At 41.5% G+C, this 25326-nt stretch overlaps 2 protein-coding genes across 7 annotated transcripts in view; one reads left to right on the forward strand and one right to left on the reverse strand.

The window, feature by feature from the left end:
• The window catches only part of MAP4K5 (mitogen-activated protein kinase kinase kinase kinase 5), a 127146-nt gene extending 115529 nt beyond the window's left edge, over nucleotides 1–11617 (reverse strand). For 3 of the 4 annotated variants that reach the window (XR_003513081.1, XM_027553710.1, XM_027553708.1), the window contains exons 1-2: nucleotides 11418–11617; nucleotides 10946–11162 (exon numbers count right to left, since the gene is read on the reverse strand). Coding sequence is in view for 3 of the 4 variants with exons in the window: in XM_027553710.1 (XP_027409511.1) it covers nucleotides 10946–11053 (108 nt within the window). In the remaining variant the exon portion in view is untranslated. Of the gene's footprint in view, nucleotides 1–10945; nucleotides 11163–11368; nucleotides 11388–11417 lie in introns of those variants that run through there. The other variant, XM_027553709.1, reaches the window with a different exon arrangement.
• A 96-nt stretch (nucleotides 11618–11713) lies between these two features.
• Nucleotides 11714–25326, forward strand: part of ATL1 (atlastin GTPase 1) — an 84446-nt gene continuing 70833 nt past the window's right edge. The window contains exons 1-2 of one of the 3 annotated variants that reach the window (XM_027553712.1): nucleotides 11714–11834; nucleotides 22015–22184. In XM_027553712.1, coding sequence (XP_027409513.1) covers nucleotides 22151–22184 — 34 coding nt within the window. In that variant the 5' untranslated portion in view covers nucleotides 11714–11834; nucleotides 22015–22150. Of the gene's footprint in view, nucleotides 11835–21925; nucleotides 22185–25326 lie in introns of those variants that run through there. The other 2 variants (XM_027553713.1, XM_027553711.1) reach the window with 2 other exon arrangements.

The following is a 25326-nucleotide window of genomic DNA, read 5'->3' on the forward strand; positions in this document are numbered from 1 at the left end:
TATTAGACCTAAATTCAACTTGCCTTTTTCAAAGAGTTATCTACACTCTCAAACATAATTAGTACTTCACATAATTGAAAAGCAACAGCCTCCTAATGACATTCAAACATGTCAAATATTCAAAAGTAGTCCAATGCAGCCAAGTGAAAGTGACTGCTCCAATTTATCTGATTTAGAACTAAATTCTCAAATTGAAAACAAAGCCCTGAAAACAAAAGTATCACTTGTTAATAAGTTAATAAATATCACATTTCTCTTCCTACATATTTGATCTGAAGCCACAATTTAAAGCTTAGAGTGAAACTTAAATTCTGAAAGCAAAAGCAAAATCAGTTCAGTTCAGTTGCTCAGTCATGTCTGACTCCTTGCGACCCCATGGACTGTAGCACGCTAGGCCTCCCTGTCCATCACCAACTCCAGAGTTTACTCAAATTCATGTCCATTGAGTCGGTGATGCCATCCAACCATCTCATCCTCCGTCATCCCCTTCTCCTCCCACCTTCAATCTTTCCCAGCATCAGAGTCTTTGCAAACGAGTCAGTTCTTTGCATCAGGTGGCCAAAGTATTAGAGTTTCAGCTTCAACGTCAGTCCTTCCAATGAATATTCAGGACCGATTTCCTTTAGGATGGACTGGTTGGAACTCCTTGCAGTCCAAGGGACTCTCAAGAGTCTTCTCCAACACCACAGTTCAAAACCATCAATTCTTTGGCGCTCAGCTTTCTTCACAGTCCAACTCTCACATCCATACATGACCACTGGAAAAACCATAGCCTTGACTAGACGGACCTTTGTTGGCAAAGTAATGTCTCTGCTTTTGAATATGAGGTCTAGGTTAGTCGTAACTTTTCTGTCAAGGATCAGCGTCTTTTAATTTCATGGCTGCAGTCACCATCTGCAGTGATTTTGGAGCCCCCAAAAATAAAGTCTGACACTGTTTCCACTGTTTCCTCATCTATTTGCCATGAAGTGATGGGACCAGATGCCATGATATTTGTTTTCTGAATGTTGAGCTTTAAGCCAACTTTTTCAACTCTCCTCTTTCACTTTCATCAAGAGGCTCTTTAGTTCTTCTTCACTTTCTGCCATAAGGGTAGTGTCATCTGCATATCTGAGGTTATTGATATTTCTCCCGGCAATCTTGATCCCAGCTTGTGCTTCTTCCAGCCCAGCGTTTCTCATGATGTACTCTGCATAGAAGTTAAATAAGCAGGGTGACAGTATACAGCCTTGATGTACTCCTTTCCCTCTTTGGAACCAGTCTGTTGTTCCATGTCCATTTCTAAGTGTTGCTTCCTGACCTGCCTACAGATTTCTCAGGAGGCAGGTCAGGTGGTCTGGTATTCCCATCTCTTTCAGAATTTTCCACAGTTTGTGGTGATCCACACAGTCAAAGGCTTTGGCATAGTCAATAAAGCAGAAATACATGTTTTTTTGGAATTATCTTGCTTTTTCTATAATCCAACAGATGCTGGCAATTTGACCTCTGGTTCCTCTGCCTTTTCTAAATTCAGCTTGAACATCTGGAAGTTCACAGTTCATGTACTGTTGAGTCCTGGCTTGGAGAATTTTGAGCATTACTTTGCTAGTGTGTGAGATAAGTGCAATTGTGTGGTAGTTTGAGCATTCTTTGGCATTGCTTTTCTTTGGGATTGGAATGAAAACTGACCTTTTCCACTCCTGTGGCCACTGCTGAGTTTTCCAGATTTGCTGGCACATTGAGTGCAGCACTTTCACAACATCATCTTTCAGGATTTGAAATAGCTCAACTGGAATTCCGTCACCTCCATTAGCTTTGTTCATAGTGATGCTTCTAAGGCCCACTTGACTTCGCATTCCAGGATGTCTGGCTCTAGGTGAGAGATCACACCATTGTGATTATCTGGGTCGTTAAGACCTGTTTTGTATAGTTCTGTGTATTCTTGCCACCTCTTCTTAACATCTTCTGCTTCTGTTAGGTTCATACCATTTCTGTCCTTTATGAGCCCACCTTTGCATGAAATGTTCCCTTGGTATTTCTAATTTTCTTGAAGAGATCTCTAGTCTTTCCCATTCTATTGTTTTCCTCTGTTTCTTTGCACTAAGAATCTACTAATAAGTTGATCTATATTCTATCACATTTGTCTTCATCAAAAACACTGGAAATGATGGTTAAAATGAAAATACTGAACCTATGAAATAAAAATAATAAGAACACTAGATGCATTATAAGCCTAAGGCTTAGGCTCTATCTAAATGTTAATTTTGGAACTGAAATTTATATACCTGCACCACTGATAGCACTGTTTTATGTCTATTTTCACAATGTTGAAAGTATTTTAAAGACTTTTATTGTTTTTGCAACATTTCTATGAAAGTAGAAAGGAATTTTAAAATCATTTGCCTCTAACCATGATCCTAACCTTCACATCCACCATCAGAACCATGATCTTTTTTAGGCAGTCATAACATGAATCTACTTCTACACAGTAAGAAAAATAAATACAAAATAAAGAGTTTAAATCATTTACAAAACAGTAAACATCCATAATAGAATACTTCATCTGAATAAAACATGTTATTTTAATAGTAACCTTACACAATATTTAAAATAACATCAAATTAAGTAACTTTTAATAAGATATCCACTAGCTTAATAAAAAACATCATTTTAAATAGATTCTCATTTCCTGCTGTTAACCTATTTTTGCAAGTTATTCAATCTCTCTCACCCTAACATAACAACCCAACAATCTCTTATGTCAGATTACCAGGTTACAGAAAGGATAGTATATTCACATGTACTGTTAGTTTTTTTTTTTTTAAGTGAGTGATTGTTTTGATAGCAAATGTCAGAGAAATAACAGGCAGAATATATTAATATGTCCATCCTCTATCACCTTCAGATTTGGAGCCATCAGCCATGTCTATTTTATTAGCATTTAAAGATTAGAGAACACCAGTGGGGAAAGATAGTAGGAGCAGACACACATCTTTTATTTTCAAAATCACGCATTAAAAAATGACCAGGGAAGATAAGAAATGGGTAAGTTATATACAACTGCTGAACTTAATTAAAATCACAATGACTTGTATTCCTGCACCCGCCAATGAGATGCAATGATGGCAATGATGGTGTCTCAGTTCTAACTCCTAACACTAAGCTTACAATTTAGCTGTAAGAGATAGGGTTAGGTGATTCAGTAAGATAGAGAGATATTTAAGGCTTCCTCTGATTACCCAGATATCAGTTTGGCCAACTCCTTATTTGCCTAAAGTCTTTTACTCAAACCTAACCTTGTGATTGCAGCCATGAAATTAAAAGATGCTTACTCCTTGGAAGGAAAGTTATGACCAACCTAGATAGCATATTGAAAAGCAGAGACATTACTTTGCCAACAAAGGTCCGTCTAGTCAAGGCTATGGTTTTGCCAGTGGTCATGTATGGATGTGAGAGTTGGACTGTGAAGAAAGCTGAGCACCATAGAATTGATGCTTTTGAACTGTGGTGTTGGAGAAGACTCTTGAGAGTCCCTTGGACTGCAAGGAGATCCAACCAGTCCATTCTAAAGGAGATCGGTCCTGGGTATTCTTTGGAAGGAATGATGCTAAAGCTGAAAACTCCAGTACTTTGGCCACCTCATGTGAAGAGTTGACTCATTGGAAAAGACTCTGATGCTGGGAGGGACTGGGGGCAGGAGGAGAAGGGGACGACAGAGGATGAGATGGCTGGATGGCATCACCAACTCGATGGACGTGAGTTTGAGTGAACTCCGGGAGTTGGTGATGGACAGGGAGGCCTGGTGTGCTGCAATTCATGGGGTCACAAAGAGTCAGACAAGACTGAGCGACTGAACTGAACTGAACTGAACTGACTGAACCTTCTCAATGTGGCCCACAATGCTCATCCTAATATCATTTCTCAACCTACCTTCCTGATCTCACCCTGGCAACCCTGAACCCCTTCACTTGTTCAGCTTTTTCTTCTTTCCACATCTTTAGCCACCTTCTCACACCCTACACAACTTATTTATTATGCTTATAGTTTATTCACTCTCTCTTTCCCCTACAATGTAACTTCCATGAGGGCAACAATCTTTGTCTGCACTGTTCACTGGTATATTCCAAGACCCCAGAACAGTGTCTGGCACATAAGAGGCCCTCTATAAACACTGGTTGAATCTTTACCCTTTTCCACCCTGTCATTTCCCAGCTCCATTCTAGGTCCCCATTCATCAATGTGCCTCATCCTACCATACCCATAGGGAACAACTGGGACAATCAAGGGAGACTCTATTTCAGAGAAGAGAAGAAAAGAGGAAGGAAAAAGAAAGGTAGAGAAGGAGGTTTAAAATTTTCCCCTACCTTTTGATCCCCAACAATTCCAACCTAAGTTTTCACATGTAATCTTTCTAAATTTTCAATTCCTCCCAAATTCTGTCTTGACTGCCTTCTTAGTCAAATTCCTTCTCTAAACTCACAACACTCCTGGGTCAGTTGGGTGATAAGAGAAGTTTAAAGAATAATAACTAAAAAACTGTAATCAGACTCAATGGAAGGAAAAAAAAAAAAAAAAAACAGAAACAGTGGAAGAAACATCTGCATCTCATTTCCTTTTCCCTTCATAGCTAAGCTGCTTCAAAAAGTGTTCTACATCCCCCTACTTCCTTACTGACCATTCACATCTCAACTCTTCCGCTCTGAATGAACCTTTCTGATTCCTTACTCAAATGACCACTATGTCGCTCACACCTTCAAAACATTTTTATTGAGCACTTACATATATGCTAAGCACTATGTCAGGTTAGCTGATTCAGTGGTAAACACAATTTCTAGACTTGCACTTTGAGCAGAAGAGGAACACTGACAGCAACAAAGATGAGTGACAAATGATAAGTATTATTTAAGAAGTTACCGCAGACAGATATGACTTTATCTAAGGGACAGAAAAGGCCTCCCTGAAATGCAATGTTTAAAGAGAAACGCAAACAGTAGAAGATAGAGAGATGAAAGACAAGAGGAAGGATGTTTTAGGAAAAGGAAATAGTACCTGCAAAAACTGATGGACAGAGTAGAGTGCATATAAAGAATGGAAGGAAATTCAGTGTCAGGAGAGACAGTCCTTAAAAGCCATATTATTCTAAAACTTTAATCTGTGGACAAGGAGAATAAAAAGAAATGACACAAAACCTCAGATTTAAATTTTCTGGAAGATGAAAACATTTGCCTTATCACAATTAGAGCTGAAAAAAACAAGAATAGACTAAGGATGATAGAGATGAGTTCTTGAAACTCCTTGATTTCTATGGAAAGAACTTTCTTATAACTTTTTGTTTCTTCTCAGACACCTTCAACATATTGTTTTCTTCTAATTCTAAGACTACTGCCTTTCCTCAGCTCTCTTACAAATGTAATCTTCTAGATAAACTCACCTGTACTACACAGGTACCATCCCATAAAGTGACAGTGACTCCCAAACCTGTATCCCCGATTCAGCTCTCTTAAGGCCAGAGCTGCATTTTCTACCATCTGTTGGACACAATCACCTATGTACCGTCATACGTCCAAAACCAAACACAAGATCCAGAACCCACAAATCTGGTATTTCCTAATTTTATTGGTGATACCAATGCAGTCATCCAAGCAGAAATTCTAAATGTGACTGGCTACCTGTTTTTCCCTCACTGATCACCAGGTAATTTTGATCATCTAAATACAATGCAAATCTATCATTTCCTTTCATCTCTAATACCAGTGCCTAAATTTCATCTTGCATAAACTTTAATCTAGATTATTCAGTAACTGGTCTCTATGCTTTCAGAAACTTTGTCTAATCCAGCCTCTACACTATGAGAGCTTCCCTCCTCAAGTGTTTCTTCAGTTTACAGGAAAAAGTCCAAATTCTTTGCTATGACATACAAGATCCATTATCTGGTCCTTGTCTGCCAGTGAATGACTGAGTGAAGTCATTCAGTCAACTCTGCGACCCCATGGACTGAGCCTACCAGGCTTCATCCATGTAATTTTCCAGGCAAGAGTACTAGAGTGGGTTGCCATTTCCTTCTCCAGGGGATCTTCCCGACCCAGAGATCAAACCCAGGTCTTCCATATTGCAGGCAGACACTTTACCATCTGAGCCACCAGGGAAGCCCTGTCTGCTAGTAAATAGCTTGCACTCCCCATCTATGGAGTCTCTGCCAGGTTTGGTCAAACCAAACTTGGAAAGCAGATGCAGATCCCTCGAGATTTATCATGGTTTTCAAGCCACTAGGCATTTGCACACACTGTTTCCACAGCCTACAATTTCTTTCCCATTTGTTCACCTAGAAATCACCCTGAATTCTTTTAAAATCCAGTTAACGTCCCCACTCTTTTTAATCTTCCCTGGTTCACATCATAGCTCTCTATCCTCTTCTCCTTTCCCTAGTCCCCACAGAAAAAAAAACAAAGTTGAGCATTTCTCCCACTTCACTTCTATTCTGGCATTTACCAAATTATGACTGCTTACATGTCTGCTTTCCTGACTAAATTATGAGTTCCTGTTGATAGTGTACTTTTTCATGTGTGCATCCCCATACCATACCATACAGTTGGCACTCAACAGAAAAAAAAAAAACAAATATTTCCTAAATAAACAGAAAGAAGTATTTCTTGAATAAATGAATATCTACAGAAGGGTTGTGATGTATCAAGCTTTGTTTTTATAAAATGAGATCCTGGGGTAAGCTTTAAAGTATCTAAAGTCACTCTAGAATTGTGACTTCTGGCTTGGGGAAGAGACAGGGAGGGTATATATAAAAGAGGGATTCATTACAGCAGACCCAGTTCATCCAGCACCCAGAGAACACACAAAAGTAATGTGACAAAGATTTCTACACAAATTATAACATTTTAAGTTGTAAAAATTAAAAACAACAATGCGAAACTTAGAATCATTAACTAAAGGATTTTTTACATGGATCTTTTAAAGGGGTATTTTTGAAGACTATTTAAAAGCCAGGGCTCATTTAGTCCACCTGTCAATGCAGGAGATGTGATTTCAATCCCTGGGTCGGGAAGATCCCCTGGAGAAGGAAATGGCAACTCACTCCAGCATTCTTGCCTGGGAAATCCCATGCACAGAGGAGCCTGGTGGTCTACAGTCCATGGGGTTGCAAAAGTGTGGGACACAACTTGGTGGTTAAATAACAACAGCAATTTAAAGATCACGGAAAATGCTGGCTATTCCAATCAAATAGAAAAAAAAATACATCATGATATCAATTTTATAAAAGCCATGTTTAAAACATATTGGTTTGAAAACTTTTAGGAAAAATGCCTGAAATAAACTATTAATATTAAATTATTAACTACTTATCTCCAGTTAATTTATACAACTAATATCATTCAACAAATATTTATTGAGCATCTGTTTGTCTGCTACTGTACAGTAATGAGCAGAAGACATTTGTTCCTGTCCTCCTGGAGCTAAATATATCACACTTTTATAATCAATCAGAAAAAGCAATACAGGTTAGAAAAGAATACATGAGATCAACCCACTCTAAATTTATAACCCATAAAAAAGATTACTAACACTTCTCTGGAACCTAGGTTGGGAACAACTTTCATACAAATATTTGGATAAAGGCAACCTACCCAAATGACTTGTACTGTTAGTTGTAAACTGTATCATGACAATTGTCTAGATCACTATGGACAGAAGGTAGCAGAGACACTATCTCTCCAGGCTTCCTCCTTCTGTTGGAAGATTTTAAAATTAATGTTAATTATAAATAAAATTTGCTTGCTTGAAATTTAATCTCTCATACATCTTCCACCACATTTCTTTTCTCCTTGTGTTTCTTTCCCCTCCACTATTTCCTGCTTTCACCTTCAATAATCTAACCCATTTATTTAAAAGAATCTTTGTAATAGTCTTCTTTCAACCCAGGAATAGCCAGTTTGAGTTCTGCCCTCCTGGGGATTCTGAAGAAAGACAGGAGCTTCAGAGGGGATCTGTGCCTCTGAAGAACAAAAATAATTCACCAAAAAATCTCAAAGCTGTGGTACTTTCAAAGCTCCAGGTCCATAAGATAGAAAAAGAAATAAAGAACTTTCCTGGAGGTCCAGTGGTTTAAGACTCTGCACTTCCAGTGCTTCACTGTAATTATTTTGCTAGTTTACATCACAGACTGAAATTCTTCTAAAACTTCCTAGGATTTTCAGCTCATCCTAAACACAGTGATAAATAATAAAATTAAATGCTCTGAGTTAAAAACTTCAATGCTACAGTTTGAATGTTACATGTTTTTAGGCATATCAAGGAGTAAATACACAGACTTAAAATTCTGTAGGTTTTAAAATATTGACAATGGATATGCTATGAAATAGTTTTCCAGAAATATTTTTCCTAGGGAACTCAAGTAATTGAAATTTGTAATAAAAATACATATGCAGGATACAATCGGCATTACAAGAATATATAGAGTATTGAATGTTAACTTAAGTGTTGTGATGTCAAAAGCATAAGCCCAAAGAAGTAGGGGACAGAATTATTGATAGTCATTCATTCATCAGTTTCAGAAAGTACTTATTCTGTGCCAGGCACAATTCCAGGTACTATTAGAGACAGAGCAGTGAGTAAAACAGATAAAATTCCTGCCCTCAGGGAGTATGTTCGTGGATTGAGATAGATAACAAACAAGGAAAAAATAAGTAAAACATTAGAGTAATAAGTGCAAAGAGAAAAGAAGTAGGAAAAAAAGATTGAGAGGGTATAAAAGCAAGGAGGGAAGGGAGCAAGCCATGCGGCTGTCTGAGGAAAGCCATTCTGAGCAGCAGGGATAGCCAGAACAAAGGCACAAAGGTAGGAAGATGTACATTCTGTTTAAGAAAGAGCAAGCAGGCCGGTGTTGCTAGAAGACAATGAAGGAGGGGGAAGAGTAATAAATGAGGCCAGAGAGATAGTGGGGAAGGTCTGTCTAGGGCCTCCTGGAAGAGCATTGGAGTAAGGCTTTCCTGGACAGTTAGGATAATAACAGTTGGAAATTTAGGAGGGAGGTGATCCCGGGTAATTAGAACAAAGGAAAACAAAAGACATGGAACCAGGATTTTGAGGATGTTTAGGAATCAGCAACTGGCTTGCTGTGGCATGAATGTACACATAAAATGAGGGAGCATGAATATGAGAGAAGGGGATCATGTGTGAGGTGGGAGGTTGAAGGTGCTGTATGATAAATATTCAGTCTTTGATCCTCTGTTTAGGAACTGTAGAAGAGAGATAGGGCAGGGAGGCACCAGGGTAAAAAGTAATCTTAGCTGCCCCTTTAATATAACCTTTTGCTTTCCCTGGCAAGGATAAAACCCCGCTCCAGATAACTGCTTTAGTTGTTATATTTATAAAGAAAAATGGTGAAAGTCTTGGGATTTCTGTGGGGAACACTTTAAATGTTCTTGTAGTAGGAAGGAGAGAAAATATACAAGAACTGGAATTCAGATTACTGTATTATTAACATGAGCTGAATTGATGATGAACAACTCTATGATTAACATTAACTAGTAATACATAGTGAATCATAAAAAGAAGATGACTAAAATGCGGGACTGAGAAAGCAAATAGGAATTTCAAGTTTTTAAAGATCATTCCATAAAATGGCTAATCATGAATAAACATGAGTTAACTTGTTTATTATATATCTAATTCTATATAAAGAGGATTCTGGATTCTATTATAATTATCCACTTTGAATTAAAATTATTCACAAGGCAAAAGCTGGAACCTTCCTTTCAATTCAACATCCCATACAGAACAGTACCTAGTACAGAAGATGCAAATGCTTGTTTAAATAAAAATCCTACCCTTTACTTTTCATCTCAATAGAATCAAAATGTTAGAGCTTCTTAACACAACCTCAGATTGTTACTATTAATAGGGAGGATATTAACAAAAACAGAAGTTAGGAAGAAAAGATGATTTTCGTCCATATTACCACCTGCGCAAAACAACATACCCCAGAGGATTCTACTGGTTAATTAACCATATAACACAAGGCCAGTTTCAAGTACAAGCAGGAGTGTTACTTGGAATAATGGCATACATAATATGATTAAATCCAATAAACAAAGCTGTTCCAAATCCAAGAAAATTTCCCTCAATATATCCACATGAGTTGCAGTAGAGATCCCTTTTTGAAACAGAAAACAAAAAGCATAGACAATCTGAAACAATCTCTTTCATCTTGATCCTTCACGAACTCAGTGAACTTAGGGAACTGGGTTTGCGTCTCTATGTTTTTTCAAATCTCAAATTGAGAGTAACATCCTCATCTTTCCTTCCAAATAAAGCAAACAAGTACAATTAAAAGGACAGCAGCTCTTAACCACTCTTGGTCATGGGATGTTATAAATTCCAAAGAGAGGAACTGCTAAAGTAGAAAAAGGAATCACCTGATACAAATAATGAAACTTCTGCCGGGAAAAGCATTGTTCTACACATGATAATGTCTGTGCCCAAGCCACTTTTTAGACTGCTTGCAGATAAAACTGAGAGGAGGGATTTCACAGGACTTTTTAAACCACGATTATCCATCAAAAAGTTTTCTTATGCAAATGTCGGAATGTCAATATACTTTCTGGTCTCCCGACTTCCAGGAAGCATTTTTCCATGCTAAGACAAGAACATTTTCAAGTGCAACTCCGTAAGCAGATTCGAATTCCCCTGGATACCATAAATAAGCATGAAAAAAGCCTTTATACCACAAAAACAGTACAAAGGTAGTTTGCAAAGGTGTGATTAGTTCTGCTTGTTGGAGCGATTAGAGCAAGCAGTGAATAGAAGGTGCCCTGAAACCGAGGACACGGAACCACGGCCGCGGCATCTCCGAAATGCAACAATAAAAGCATCCTGCCCCCTCCTCATACTCCCCAGAAAGTGGCCTATTCCAGGAAGCCAGCTGACCGCAGGAAAAGAGTCCGGCCTGCCTCACCTTATAGACGTCCCCGTAGGTGCCGCTGCCGACCCTCTGAACGAGCTCGTAGTCCTGCTGCGGGTTACGCCTCAGGATGTCGGCCCCAGGCCGCAGAGGGGCCTCCATCTTCACTCAGGGCCCGGCCCCCGCCGGCTCTGCCCGCGGCGCCCCGATTCCCGCTAACGAGGACGACAGGCGCCGCTTCCCAACATGGAGCCTCTGCCCGCAACTCCGCCTGCACGAGGGACAAGCAGAGGCTATAATCCCGAGCGGCCCAACCCCTTCCCTTCCGCCCGTCCGGGGACCGCGGACCAGCCGGCCTGGAAGAGTCCCTGGCGCCCCGCCGCCGCGTTCCGGCCGCGGCCCTTCCCCCTCCCAGGCCGCCCGCGAACTGCCGGACCGGGTCTGCCAGCCCGCCGGCGCTCGGGGTCGGCAGGATACCTCAGGGGGGCGGCCCCGCTCTTTGTTGAGCGCCGCGCCCGGGACCTACTTCCTCGCCCGCGCCTGCGTCCTGCTTCCCGGCTCCCGCCGGCCGCTCCAGGTCCCCCGCCGCCACCGCCGTCGCCTCCCGCAGCACCGCACGTCCTCTCGCGGGCGGCTGAGGCGCGTACCGTCGCCGCCGCCGCCGCACCACGTTCCCCACCCGGGGCTGCGTCACCGGGAGACACGTTCCCGGCCAGCGTGGGTCGGGCGCCCAGAGGCCCGCCCGAGCGCGCCGGCCGCGGGGCCAGAGTGCCGCCCTGAGGCCTGCTCGGGACACGACACTCTCCCGGCCGGGCCGCCGCGCCCCCTCGCCTGGCGCGTCCCTCCGGGCCCAGGCTCTTCTCCCCACCCGCGGGTGTTAGGGACGCCCCCGGTGCATTCGTGGGCGGACGCGCCTCGGCTAAACCGCCCCCTTCTTTGTCAGGTAAACTTAGAGAGTGACGGGTGGCGGGAGAAGGGTGGGCACGAGGCAGACGGGAACGCGGCCCCCGCCCAGTTCAGAGAAGGTATGTTGAGGGCACTGGGCCAGGAGTCAGCTGGCAGTGGGGCGCCAGGGAAGGAGGTGGGGAAGTGCCAGGTTAACTAAATCGCGGCACACCCTACTGCACCGTCCTGTTCTGCAAATCATTCCCAGTGGTACCAGTTTGAGGCTTCCCTACACACCTGTGCAACCTGTCTTCTATGAGTTTTCCCAAGACATTTCTGAAAGTCTGAATTCTTAGGAAGTCTCAGTGCCAGTATCCCAGTTGGGCACACGCGGTGTCTCAATGCGGATGTTGCTCCTTTATTTGAGTCAGGAGCTTTGCAGAAGCTGAGACAGAATTAGGGACCACAACCTGGTTCTGGTTCTACCACTTCCTCAGTATGTGACCCGGGACAAGAAAGACATCGTATTTGGCAATGTCTCCCTATCTGCAGCTTGAAGAGGATAGGATTTTGCATCTGACACCCAAGAAAGTGTTTATAAAGCATCTTACAGGATTATAAAGAGGGTTATCAAAATATAAGAGGTTTAAAAATACTTCACAATGTACAAAATATGGAACAGGAGTTTAGGGAAGTAATTTGGCTGATATTTCACAGGCTGTTTTGCGGTTTCAGTTCTAGTCTTGTTCTGAAGGTAGAAATAACCGTACCAGTTTGTATACTGGCAAAGTTATTTCTAGAGCCCTGTGAAGGTTTGAACAAAAAAGCCAGTTTAACACTTGGCCAATGCATTTAGTGACTGAAAAATCACAAAAGAGCAAGTTGTAGATGTTGCCTTGTGGCTTTGAATATCCAATTCAATTCCATTCTTAGCAGTGTACTCCTTGTTGTTGGTCATTGTAATCAATTGCATAATGTAGAAATTAAATTCACACCTTAACAGGACAGGGAAGATATGTATTTTCTCGTGCTCTCTGCACAAAGGGCACTTATTTAGGGAGCATAAGTAAGCTCAGACTTACATGTTCTATGGACAAAGCCTATGTGTTTGCTGCATTGAAAAAATTGTTGAAGAACAGTTCCTTCTTTCAAAGCTTCTTGGCACTTGTTTTGGTGGGCAAATACTTTTGGCTTCAATAACTTAAAATCTTTTCAAATGTTCTATTGGTATCCTAGTACTTATTTACTGTCGTAGATTCTTATTTTCTCCTTTGACCCTATAAGCATTAATCCTTTTTCTAGTCTATAATTTATTAATACTTGCATTACTCCTCAGAGAATTTGAGGCAGAATACAGAAAATGCATACTATAACATAAGATAAAAATGAGGAAATAGGTATGATGTTAAAGGAAAAATGGGATACCAGAACAATACAGCAAATTGGCCGAAGCAGAAAGTTTTATAGTGTTTTTGAGATCACAGTAAACCAGTTGATCGAGATGAGAGGTGCATCTTTTCCTGTTACCAAGAGTTCAAGAAAACTTATCTCATGGGCCTTCCTAAAGTGGAAACTCTGAATTCCCTGTTTGAAACAAATATCTTTCTGACAATCTTTTAGGCATGTTATTCTTGAAACACAGTGTTTGATATGAATTAGGCAATAAAAAGTTTGAGGTCATAGGCTTCACCAAGATCCTGGAGTGCAGATACTTTATGTTGCCAGAAATGGCAGAGACATACGCTTTAACCATCAACCCAGAGCTGGATAGTATGGAAAAAGTCAAGGTTCTATGTGGTGATTCAGAAATGTCTGCCATAATCATTATTTTACTCATAACACAACCGTTCCAAGGAAAAAACATCTGCTTTATACTACAAGAGAATTTAAAAAATTTTAAATAGTTAATTTTATCAAGGTCAGTGAAGTCATAGCTTGTGTGTTAAATATTACATGGTTAGTAAAGAAATTCACATTAAATTTCCATAAAATAAACATAGTGCATAAATTTAATTTTACATCCTAAACAAGCACATGGTTTCAAAATGGAAGGTTACATAACAATAAAAAGATTTAGCTTACACAAGAGTTTGTTACAGACCACCAGTTTTTACAATGCCAGGATATTGAATAAGAATAAATATAACTTAATATGATTGTCATGTATTCTTTGGGTCTTAATATCTGACATGTAAATATCTTCCATGTTTTACTGTTACCTACCTTATATGGTTTGCTCTATGCTTTTTAGTGTTTTTCCCTTCTTTCAGAGTTTTTTAGTAAAATGCTAATTATAATCTTTGGCCTCTGGTTTCAATTTTAGCCAAGGATGAATTTTTTAAATTGGGGGACATAGGGACTTCCCTGACTAGGTTAAGACATCACACCTCCATTGCAGGAGGCACAGGTTAGATTACTGGTCAGCGAACTAAGTTCCTGCATGCTGCACAGTGCAGCCAAAATATAGGGGGAAAAAAAAAATCAGGGGACATAAAATTTTTTAACTTCTACCTAGGTAAGTTTCACAATTTACTAACCAAGAAAGAATGGTTAAGCAAAATCCTCAAGTGTGACAAAAAAAAGCATACGGACAGTAATTTAATATGGAACATATAGACTTAAGCATTATAATCTGATGAATCTTCCAACATAAGCTAGTTGCAAAATGTAACTTGATGTAGTTGAGCTTTATAGGTTCATTAACTATAAATCAATTAAATATTGGAAGACATGGGCCACTGTCATGATTTGTATTTTCAAATAGTTAAACTATTCTTTCTGTTACTAATGAGGTTCAGTTGTCTGTTGAGGCCAAAACTGTGTTTTCAAAGTATAGGAGAATTTCCTTTTGTTCTAGAGAGCAGTAGAACATGTATCCCTTTCAGAATCAGTATCTGGTCATTATGATGGGAGTTTTAAAAAGAGTTGAGGAACCCAGTTCACATCTTTTTTTTAAAAATCTAGTTTGATTATCTGATGTGTAACCTTGATCCCCAGGCTGGTTTTTAAGTTTATATGAGAATTGATAGCTACTGCTGCTGCTGCTGCTAAGTCGCTTCAGTCGTGTCCGACTCTGTGCGACCCCATAGATGGCAGCCCACCAGGCTCCCCTGTCCCTGGGATTCTCCAGGCAAGAGTACTGGAATGAGGTGCCATCGCCTTCTCCCGAAAAATAGAGATGAAGAGAAATTTTTCCAGAGGGCACAGTTTTGAATAGAACAGCTGGTTGTCCTCTGTGTTAGGAATGAAAGATAGCCTGAAGTATGGCTCTATACTCATTTATGCAGAGTAATTAATAAGTTGGCAATAACTTGGAGAGATCAGAAATAAGGAAGTCAGTGGGAGATACATTATGAATGGAATATCAAAATTGGTTCATAGTGTGAAAATATCTTGGGAACCATTTGACTGCCCACAAGAGGGCGTCCATCCCAATAATCAGATATAAAAGATAATCTGTCCTATGAATGTCAGTCAGCCTCTACCAGTCACCCTAGTTCAGTGGGGCCATGTGGCAATAGGAATGGAGGCTAAAGGGAATTCAGTGGCATGGACTTCCACTTGCCAAGGGTAATAAGGTTACTGCCACTATGCAGTATTTAACTTGCTTATAGCAGTCACTTGCCTTTGCAGTGACCCTTGCTGTGCTGTGCATAGTCATTCAGTCATGTCTGACTCTTTGCAGCCCCATCGACAGAAGAGCCTGGCGGGCTACAGTTCATGGGGATTCTCCAGGCAAGAATACTGAGTGGGTTGCCATGCCCTTCTCCAGGGGATCTTCCCAACCCAGGGATTGAACCCAGGTCTCCCACATTATAGGTGGATTCTTGACCATCTGAGCCATGAGGAAAGCCCAAGGATACTGGAGTGGGTAGCCTATCCCTTCTCCAGGGGATCTTTCTGACCCAGGAATCCAACTGGGGTTTCCTGCATTGCAGGCGGATTCTTTACCAGCTGAGCTATCAGGGAAGCTCCTCAGTGACCCTTAGTAAGATACTATTCCCTGGACAGACCAGTCAGTCACCTGGTGGCAATTTAATTAAACCACATCCTTTTGATTATGGAGGAATGAGCTATTTGTCCTCATGGGGTAGCTATGTATGTATGTACATACCTATAGTATATACATACATAGTCCAGATCCAGGCTTACCGACCCTTTAGGTACTGGCTGTTATGTTTTTTGAACCCAAAGATATGGTTCCAAAAAAAGGTGGCAAAGAAGTAGGAGCAGATACAATGAAAGTTAGTCTATGTACTTTATTTGAGCCTTCCAGACCAGCTCAGGCCACCCCAGTATATACCTTTCCATTTGACAATGGAATTCTGCCCCTGTTCAATTTGTGAGTCATCAGATAACACCCAGTACCTATAGTCGTATGTGTACATAGTCCAGATATAGGCTTACTGTCCCTGCTTGGGAAACTTCTACTAGTACCACAATTCATGGACTATTTCATCACCATGTATGACAAACAACATTAAATTTAAGCAGGAAACTCATGGGAAGTATGGTAATGGAGTCATGCCCGTGAAGTGAACTGATCTTACCTCAAACCCATCACTTAGAAGCAGCTAGTATGATACCACAGTGGAAAGTCGTGCTGAAGGATCAGTTGGCCAAGAAATAACCCTTATGAGGATATGATACAGGATTTAAGTCAGTATCCAATATATATTGCCATCTACCCCATATTCAGAATGCACAGGCCTAGGAACCCAAGACATGGAAATTCTATGGACATGAGTTTGAGTAAGCTCCAGGAGGTGATGATGGACAAGGAAGCTTGGTGTGCTGCAGTCCATGGGGTCGCAGAGTCGGATACAATCGAGTGACTGAACTGAACTGAGGAATCAAGGGGTAGAAGTAAGTAATTATTAGGAATTATTATTATTCCTAATAATTCAGTTGAAGAATTTTTGTCTATACAACTTTGACTCTAAAACATTGGGTGTGATGGATCTGAAGGCCCTAGTGTCCAAGGGACAGATACTTTCCCCAGGTAACCCAGTCGCAGTTCCATTAAATAGGAAGCTTTTTTTTTTGGCTAAGTAATATTCCATTGTATGGATATACCACATTTTGTTTATCCATTGATAGTTACTGGCATTTAGGTTGATTCTACCTTTTGGCTACTTAAAGCAATGCTCTTAGAACATTCCTGTGCAAGTTTTTGCATGAACATATACTTTCATTTCTTTGGGATTGGAATGAAAAACTGACCTTTTCCAGTCCTGTGGCTACTGCAGAAAACTAAGATCATGGCACCTGGTCCCATCACTTCATGGTAAATAGATGGGGAAACAGTGGCTGACTTTATTTTTGGGGGCTCCAAAATCACTGCAGATGATGATTGCAGCCATGAAATTAAAAGATGCTTACTCCTTGGAAGGACAGTTATGACCAATCTAGATAGCATATTCAAAAGCAGAGACATTACTTTGCCAACAAAGGTCCATCTAGTCAAGGCTATGGTTTTTCCAGTGGTCATGTGTGGATGTGAGAGTTGGACTGTGAAGAAAGCTGAGCACTGAAGAATTGATGCTTTTGAACTGTGGTGTTGGAGAAGACTCTTGAGAGTCCCTTGGACTGCAAGGAGATCCAACCAGTCCATCCTAAAGGAGATCAGTCCTGGGTGTTTATTGGAAGGACTGATGTTGAAGCTGAAACTCCAATACTTTGGCCACCTCATGCGAAGAGTTGACTCATTGGAAAAGACCCTGATGCTGGGAGGGATTGGGGGCAGGAGGAGAAGGGGATGACAGAGGATGAGATGGTTGGTAGGAAGGCATCACCGACTCAATGGACATGAGTTTGAGTGAACTCTGGGAGTTGGTGATGGACAGGGAGGCCTGGCATGCTGCAATTCATGGGGTCGCAAAGAGTCAGATACAACTGAGCGACTGAACTGATACTTTCATTTGTGGGGGGGGGCGGAATTTATCTAAGAGTGGAATTGCTGGGTCATATGGTAACTCTAAATTTTGCCAGACTGTTTTCCAAAGTGGCTATATTCCCACCAGCAGTGTCAGTTTCACCAACACTTTTTATTGTCTTTCTTTCTGATTACTGTCATCCTGGTCGGTCTGAAGTGATGTCTCGTTGTAGTTGTTTAAATTTTGATTTGCATTTCCCTAGTGACTAAAAATCACATCTGATCTGATCTGATCTCTGAGTGACTAAAAATGTTAAATCGTCTTTTCATGTGTTTCTTGGCCATTTATATGTCCTCTGTGAAGAAATGTCTATTTAGAGCCTCTGCCCATTTTTTAAAAATTCTGTTATTTGTATTTTTACTGTATCATACTGATACCTCAGATTCCAATTCAACACCATAGGGTTCATTCTTCCTTCTCCTTTCCTTATTATAACTTCATCTCTAAAAGCAAGAAATCTGGCTCTGATTATGCACCATGTATTGACTCAATTCTAGAGAATACACGAATAACTTCAGAATTGCTAACCTACGTATGTCCTAGAAGAAAAATTAATTATGAACTAAAGAACAATGCTTGTGTACAGTTTTTGTCTTCAGTCTTGTAGCATACCATCAAAATACTATTTTCTATAGCTCCTTGGGTTTAGAAAATGCGTCAGTGTAGTTATGTTATTCACCTGTAATATAGTTAGGTTCACTTTTTGTTTTTTAACTATTTGTAATTCCACTTTGAGTTCCTTCCACTCCTCTGCCCATATCCTGATTGATTTTAGTTATTTATTTTGGAGAATGTGAACCATTACCATGGTTCTAACAGTGTGGGTGGGCTACATAAAAAGGTTACACTTAGAGAAGTATCAGCCCTCCTAATCCTTTCCACCCTATTCCCATTCTCCCATTGCTTCCATCCTATTCCCACCTGTCTCCTATAGATAACTGATCTCATTGGTTTCTGGTTTGCCCTGAATTTCTTTTGCATAGATGAGCAAATATATTTTTTTAATATCCTTTTCTTTCTTATATGGGAGGTAGAATATTTGTGCTTTGTTTTTTTTTTTCCATTTTATAGTGTATTATTCTGGAAATCAATATGTATCAATTCATAAAGATCTGTGATTTTTCTTTTAAGATTTATTTATTTTTTGATGTACTGGGTCTTTGTTGCTGTGCCTGGGCTTTTGTCTAATTGCAGCATGCAGGGGCTACGCTCTCATTGTGATGCACAGGCTTCTCATTTCAGTGGCTTCTCTTGTTGTGGAGCATTGGCTCTAGGCTTGAGGGCTTCAGTAGTTGCAGCTCATGGACTCAGTAGTTGTGGTGCTAGGGCCTAACTGCTCTAAGGCTTGTGGGATCTCCCTGGACCAGGGATTAAACCTGTGTCCCCTGCTTTGGCAGATGAATTCCTAACCACTGGAACACTAGGGAAGCCCCAGTATTCTTTGCTATTGGTTCAGTTCAGTCGCTCAGTTGTGTCCGACTCTGCAACCCCATGAACCACAGCACGCCAGGCCTCCCTGTCCGTCACCAACTCCCGGAGTCCACCCAAACTCATGTCCGTTGAGTCGGTGATGCCATCCAACCATCTCATCCTCTGTCATCCCCTTTTCCTCCTGCCCTCAATCCCTCCCAGCATCAGTGTCTTTTCTAATGAGTCAACTCTTCACATGAGGTGGCCAAAGTATTGGAGTTTGAGTTTCATCATCAGTCCTTCCAATGAACACCCAGACTGATCTCCTTTAGAATGGACTGGTTGGATCTCCTTGCAGTCCAAGGGACTCTCAAGAGTCTTCAAAAGTTCAAAAGCATCAATTCTTCTGCGCTCAGCTTTCTCTATAGTCCAACTCTCACATCCATACATGACCACTGGAAAAATCATAGCCTTGACTAGACAGACCTTTTTTGGCAAAGTAATGTCTGCTTTTTAATATGCTGTCTAGGTTGGTCATAACTTTCCTTCCAAGGAGTAAGCGTCTTTTAATTTCATGGCTGCAATCACCATCTGCAGTGATTTTGGAGCCCAGAAAAATAAAATCAGCCACTGTTTCAGCTGCAACTGAGACTCAGGGAAGTCCCTACTGTACTCCTTTCTAATGGGATTCACCTGAAAGGCTGGAATATGAGCTGAGAATTATAATAAAGAAATATAAGAAAAGCAGAACATGCTTGTTTTTGTTCAGTGCATTTGGTTTGTAGGTATGGAGTGAGATAATTTCTGTCATCCTATATTGGCTCATTAGTGTTTATGGAATGCAACTCTATTGAAGACAGTCCCCTTTGGCTCAGATGGTAAAGCGTCTGCCTGCAACGCGGGAGACCCAGGTTTTGATCCCTGAGTCAGAAAGATCCCCTGGAGAAGGAAATGGCAACCCACTTCAGTACTCTTGCCTGGAAAATTCCATGGACAGAGGAGCCTTGTAGGCTACACTCCATGGGATCGTAAAGAGTCGGACACGACTGAGCGACTTCACTCACTCAAACTTGGTTTACAGTGTTCTGAGGTCATAGAACAATTAACTGAAATAGGATTGCATAAGATTTGGCAATGGTGAGTGAGAGAGTTTGGTTTTTGACATATTGATTTTGAAGTGTCAGTAGGAAAACAAAATGAAGATGGCCTTAGGCAATTACAGACTCAGCCTTGGAATGATGATTTTCTTTCCTCAAGAAAGCTTAAGACTAGATGAATAGATTTGGGAATCAGTAGCATCAATGGCGGAGAAGGCGATGGCACCCCTCTCCAGTACTCTTGCCTGGAAAATCCCATGGATGGAGGAGCCTGGAAGGCTGCAGTCCATGGGGTCGCTGAGGGTCGAACACGACTGAGCAACTTCACTTTCACTTTTCACTTTCATGCATTGGAGAAGGAAATGGCAACCCACTCCAGTGTTCTTGCCTGGAGAATCCCAGGGACAGGGGAGCCTGGTGGGCTGCCGTCTATGGGGTTGCACAGAGTCGGACACTTCACAGCAGCAGCAGCAGCAGCATAGATGGAGATCCTGTCTGAAACCATCATATAGTAAATTACATTGAGGGAACACAGTGAAGAATTGCTTATAATGAGGGAATAAACAGAGATCTAGGATCTGATAATTACGAAGCTAGCAGTAATCTCCCATGCAGAACTGATCTGTGTAGAGTATAGTCAACAGCCAGATTGAGGAGAAAAGTGAGTGAGGAGGTGAGGAATGGGATGACAGTATCTTGAGGGTCAGGTAGCATGAAGGAACAGTGTTTCTAGGACGCTGAAAATGAAATTGATAGGTAAAGAGGAAAGAACTCGTGAAAATAGAGTGATTGAGAATATTTATTAAAATATTTATTGCCTTTTGATTTCTATTCAAAATTGTTTGCAACTTTATTGCCAAGGCTCTGTCATAATATGATGTTATGACTTAGAATATTTGTTAATGTAACTCCATATGATAGCTCTGTAAAACGAGTAGAAATTTTGCCCATTATACATGGAGTTAGTTACAGATTATGATAAATCTCCAACTTATATTTGTCTTCATCTTTTTTGTTTGTTTGTTTTTTTGTTTGTTTGTTTTTGGCTTCACTGTGCAGCATGTGGGACCTTTGTTCCCTAACCAAGGATCGAACCTATACTCCCTGCCTTGGAGGCATAGGTCTTAACCACTAGACTGCCAGGGAAGTCCAACTTGAGAGGTTTTAACATGGTGGTTTAGTCACTAAGTCATGTCCGACTCCTGTTGACTCCATGGACTGTAGCCTGCCAGGCTCCTCTGTCCATGAGATTTTCCAGGCAAGAATACTGGAGTGGGTTTCCATTTCCTTCTCCAAGTCTTGATCTTCTTAATTTAAGTATGCTATCCCAATTTTAAAAGACAGGCCTGTTCAGTATACAGGTACAAAAATGCATGATACCCTATTTACTATCATGACCTTGCTTTTAAATTAGGGAGGAAATGGTGCCTGATAGATAAATGCAGATTATTTTAATTTTTCGGCTCTGTAAATGTTGCCAGCATATTTCTACTCATATGTAACTGGTGGAGGAAACTGGTTTTTGAACATGCAGAATCATGCAGTATCTTGGTCTGTGTAGTTCTGACTGTATAATGCTGTAAGTTTTTTGAGAGTGTGTAAGGCGGTGCTGTTTATTTGTATGTGTTTTCCATCGAAAATGTTGCAGTACATCGTCTGTCACTGTCTTCAGGCTCTGGGGGTGGGCCAAGGTAGGGAGGGTGTGACGCTGGTTTTTGTGTGAACTCCGGCTTGTGATGCTGAGCTTGGTTCATCCGCTTTCTCCTCCCTTTTCCTCCCCACTCCTTCCCACCAGCGCCACAGCAACATCCTCAGAGTCTGAGGGAACTGCGCCCAGCGAGGGCATAGAGCCTCCCACCGCCAGCAACCTGCAGCCGGGAGAGGAGCGAAAGCACTGACAGCGCCTCACCGCCACCAGTCCCCGGACCACCATGGCCAAGAACCGCAGGGACAGAAACAGTTGGGGTGAGTAGCATATGGTGACTTCTGCAGCCCGCACAGGGACTGGCCCTCCGCTTTCGGCTTCTGGAAATGAAGAGGGCTGAGGGCTGCTCGGCGCCAGCGTCTAGGGCTGGGAGATGGCCACAGCCGAGCCGCTCCCTGTTGGGCGGGAGGAACCGTGGCCAAGCGGTACCCATGGAAGCAGCATCTCTCTCACTGTGGGGCGAAGGGGCGAAGGCTGCAGCTACATGCAGGCCGCAGACGCCAGCCTTTCCCCCACCCCCATCCCCCATCCTCCTCCCAGCATTTGGACAGCACCCACCCGGTCGCCTCAGGGGACTCGATGGTTTGGCTTTAGCTAAAGGAGGTTGGCAGGAAGGGGTGAGGCCGGGCAGGGGACTGTGGTGAGGGGCGTGGAGTGGAGAGCCCCCACTCCTTCCCCACGAGCTGCGAACTCGCTGGCCTCGAAGGGCTTGGACTCCTGGCAGGCGGGCAGCTTTGGAACAATGAAGCGGAGCGCGCCGGGACCAGGTCCGGGCGTTGCAGACACGAGCAACGCGGCGGGAGAAGGGGCGCCACTTGGGAATCCCATAGCACCGCAGCACTGCTTTTAATCGGGGGCTGTGTAGGGAATTTGGGAGAAAGGGGGTCAAAGTTGTGGTTTCCAGCCTTCTGCCCCACCCCAACCTGGTGCCCCATTCAGGCCAGCGCTAAGGGTGGCATTGTTCTTAGGTTTTACCTTTTGGAGATATCGGGCTCATGATTCAGCACCAGGCCGAGGGGAGGGGGAAGGAGAGACTAGGCCCAGGGGGTTCACGCTGCCGCGAGTGGGTGGGCGGCGCTCACGCAGGCGGAGAAGAGAGAGTGCAGTGATTCAGGAGAAATCGCAGCCCCGCCCGCTCTGCTGCTCCAGACTCCGTAGTGTGGGCAGGTTGGGCTTCTTTTTCCTCTTTGGGCTCCCGACTTCTTCCAGTCACAGTGCCAAACTCACTGCCATCTTCGGGCATTTTATTATCAGCACCAGAGCAGACTTCAGACCAATGTGGCATAGTGGATAGAGGAATAGTGTTTCTTCATTAGCTTGAATTGTTATTGGGAAAGTTAACATCCACTAGGAGTTCAGAGCTCTTTCATTGACTTTCTTCAGTGTCTCTGACAGCTCTTCTGTAACTGTCCATCAGATTGTGAGGTATAAATTTACATTTTAATTAGTTATTTTGGTTACCTTTTATGAAAATTGTATATCTTTCATCAAAAGATCCTATTTTCTCTTGCCTCTGATTGGTCACAGGACCAATTTAACTCCCAAATAAGCGAAGTCTACATTTGAGGGATTATCAGAGGTTTACGGTAGATGTGGGGGGCTGGAGCAGGGATATCTGTCTTTAGTTGTCTGAGTTTAAGAGAAAGCAGTTCCATTTTCTGATATCTGATATCACCAAATCCCAGTTTTAGTAGCCATGACTGTTGCAATGGCAGCTTTTGTTTGCTTCTTCTGAAATATGGGTAAACTTTTTCAGAATACTCCTTCTCCTCCCTTTCCCTTGGCCTCCAAAATAGGAATTTTTTGAACACTCACAGTTAAGGTGTGTATGTTCAAGTCAATTTTGGCCTTAATCTCTGTACACTCTTGACTCAACTGTATTAAGAGACAGGCATGTGAAAATTTATTCTGATGACTAAAATTTTTCTTCTTCAAGAAGCTTTGGATCATAATTTTTCAGTGTTTCCTTTGGTTACAAATTTCTCACATAGTGTTTTTTTCTTTCTTAGGGAATGTGGTTCTCAAATGGGATTTGCATAAAAATCACATTGGGAACTTATTAGAAATGCAGATTCCCACATCTTCCAGCCAGAGCTTTTGAATCTGTGTCTGAAATAAGGTCTAGAAATCTGCCTTTTAATTAGCATTTTAGGTTATTGAGAAGCAGATCATCTTTGGATATTAACTTTGAGAAACACTGTCCTATTTACATTTGATTGAAATGTATTCCAGATAGTTTATCCAGAAGTCATCTGAAGAGTTTTGAGTCAAGTGATGAATTAAAAATAGAAATACCACAGTCACTATGTGTTCACCAGAAATTTCATAAAAAGAAATAGTGGAATTGTGGACTCTTATCTTTCTTATGTGGAAATGCTTTACTACTCAGATATTTCTTTGCTGTAAAGTGTACATGGCATGACTTAGAAAATGTAGCATATGGAGTAAGAGATGTAAGTTTTTGGCAAATATGTTGGCCATGTCTGCCTTGATTCCATTTTATCACCCGCATCTAGTACAATGCCTAACATAATAGGCATTTAATAATAATAATAATAACTAACATCTTTGAGCTAATATGTGAAGTAGTTATTATAGTCCTCATTTACATATTAAAAGGCAAATAATAGAGCTAGGACTCCAGCTCTGGCAGTTTGACTTGGGATCCTTTGTCACTACCAGTATTTTGCTGAATGGATAATATTTTCTGCCATTTCTATACAATATTGTATAGAATTGTAGTTTTCAAGACACATTCATCTGCATCATTGTATTTGATCTTTAGCCTCTTAAGTTGTCAAGATATAGTCCCTGTTTACAGATTAAAAAACTGAGTCTTAGGTAGGTTAAATAACTTGGTGAAAGTGATATAATATTTACTATGTTTAAAAACTGAGATTAAAACTTAGAGTTGTCTTATATATTCTATATCATAATGCTTTGGAATGTTTTTATATATAATGGGGCATGGTGTGAAGGCAATAGAGAAGACAGGCCCTCATAGAAGGCAGAGGTCTCCGATGAGAAAAAAACACAGGTGATAGTTTAGAAAAGAAGACAGTAAACTGATCTTATCATCTAGCTAAATAATATTTTTCAGACAAATTAGAAATCACGGGGCAGAGGGGAAAGGTCAACTATCCAGAATTGGAAAATACAGGATTTCCAAGAAAAGTATAAGAGCGATACTTGCAAAATGTGTACAAGGGACCTAAAATTCAGATAAGGACCCTGTCGAACCAGTAACAGATACTATTTTTGTCTGAGTGATCAGAGACCTGTTAGGTGCTTATAAGGGTCATGGAGGCTAGAAAACAGAAACGCATCTCTGCTGACACCCAGAGTAGGGTGGTGGTTGAGAATCATACCCGTACGTATAAGGGAAGCAAGTCTGTGCTTCCA

Source organism: Bos indicus x Bos taurus, chromosome 10, assembly GCF_003369695.1.
Source record: "Bos indicus x Bos taurus breed Angus x Brahman F1 hybrid chromosome 10, Bos_hybrid_MaternalHap_v2.0, whole genome shotgun sequence".
Taxonomy (NCBI): Eukaryota; Metazoa; Chordata; class Mammalia; order Artiodactyla; family Bovidae; genus Bos; species Bos indicus x Bos taurus.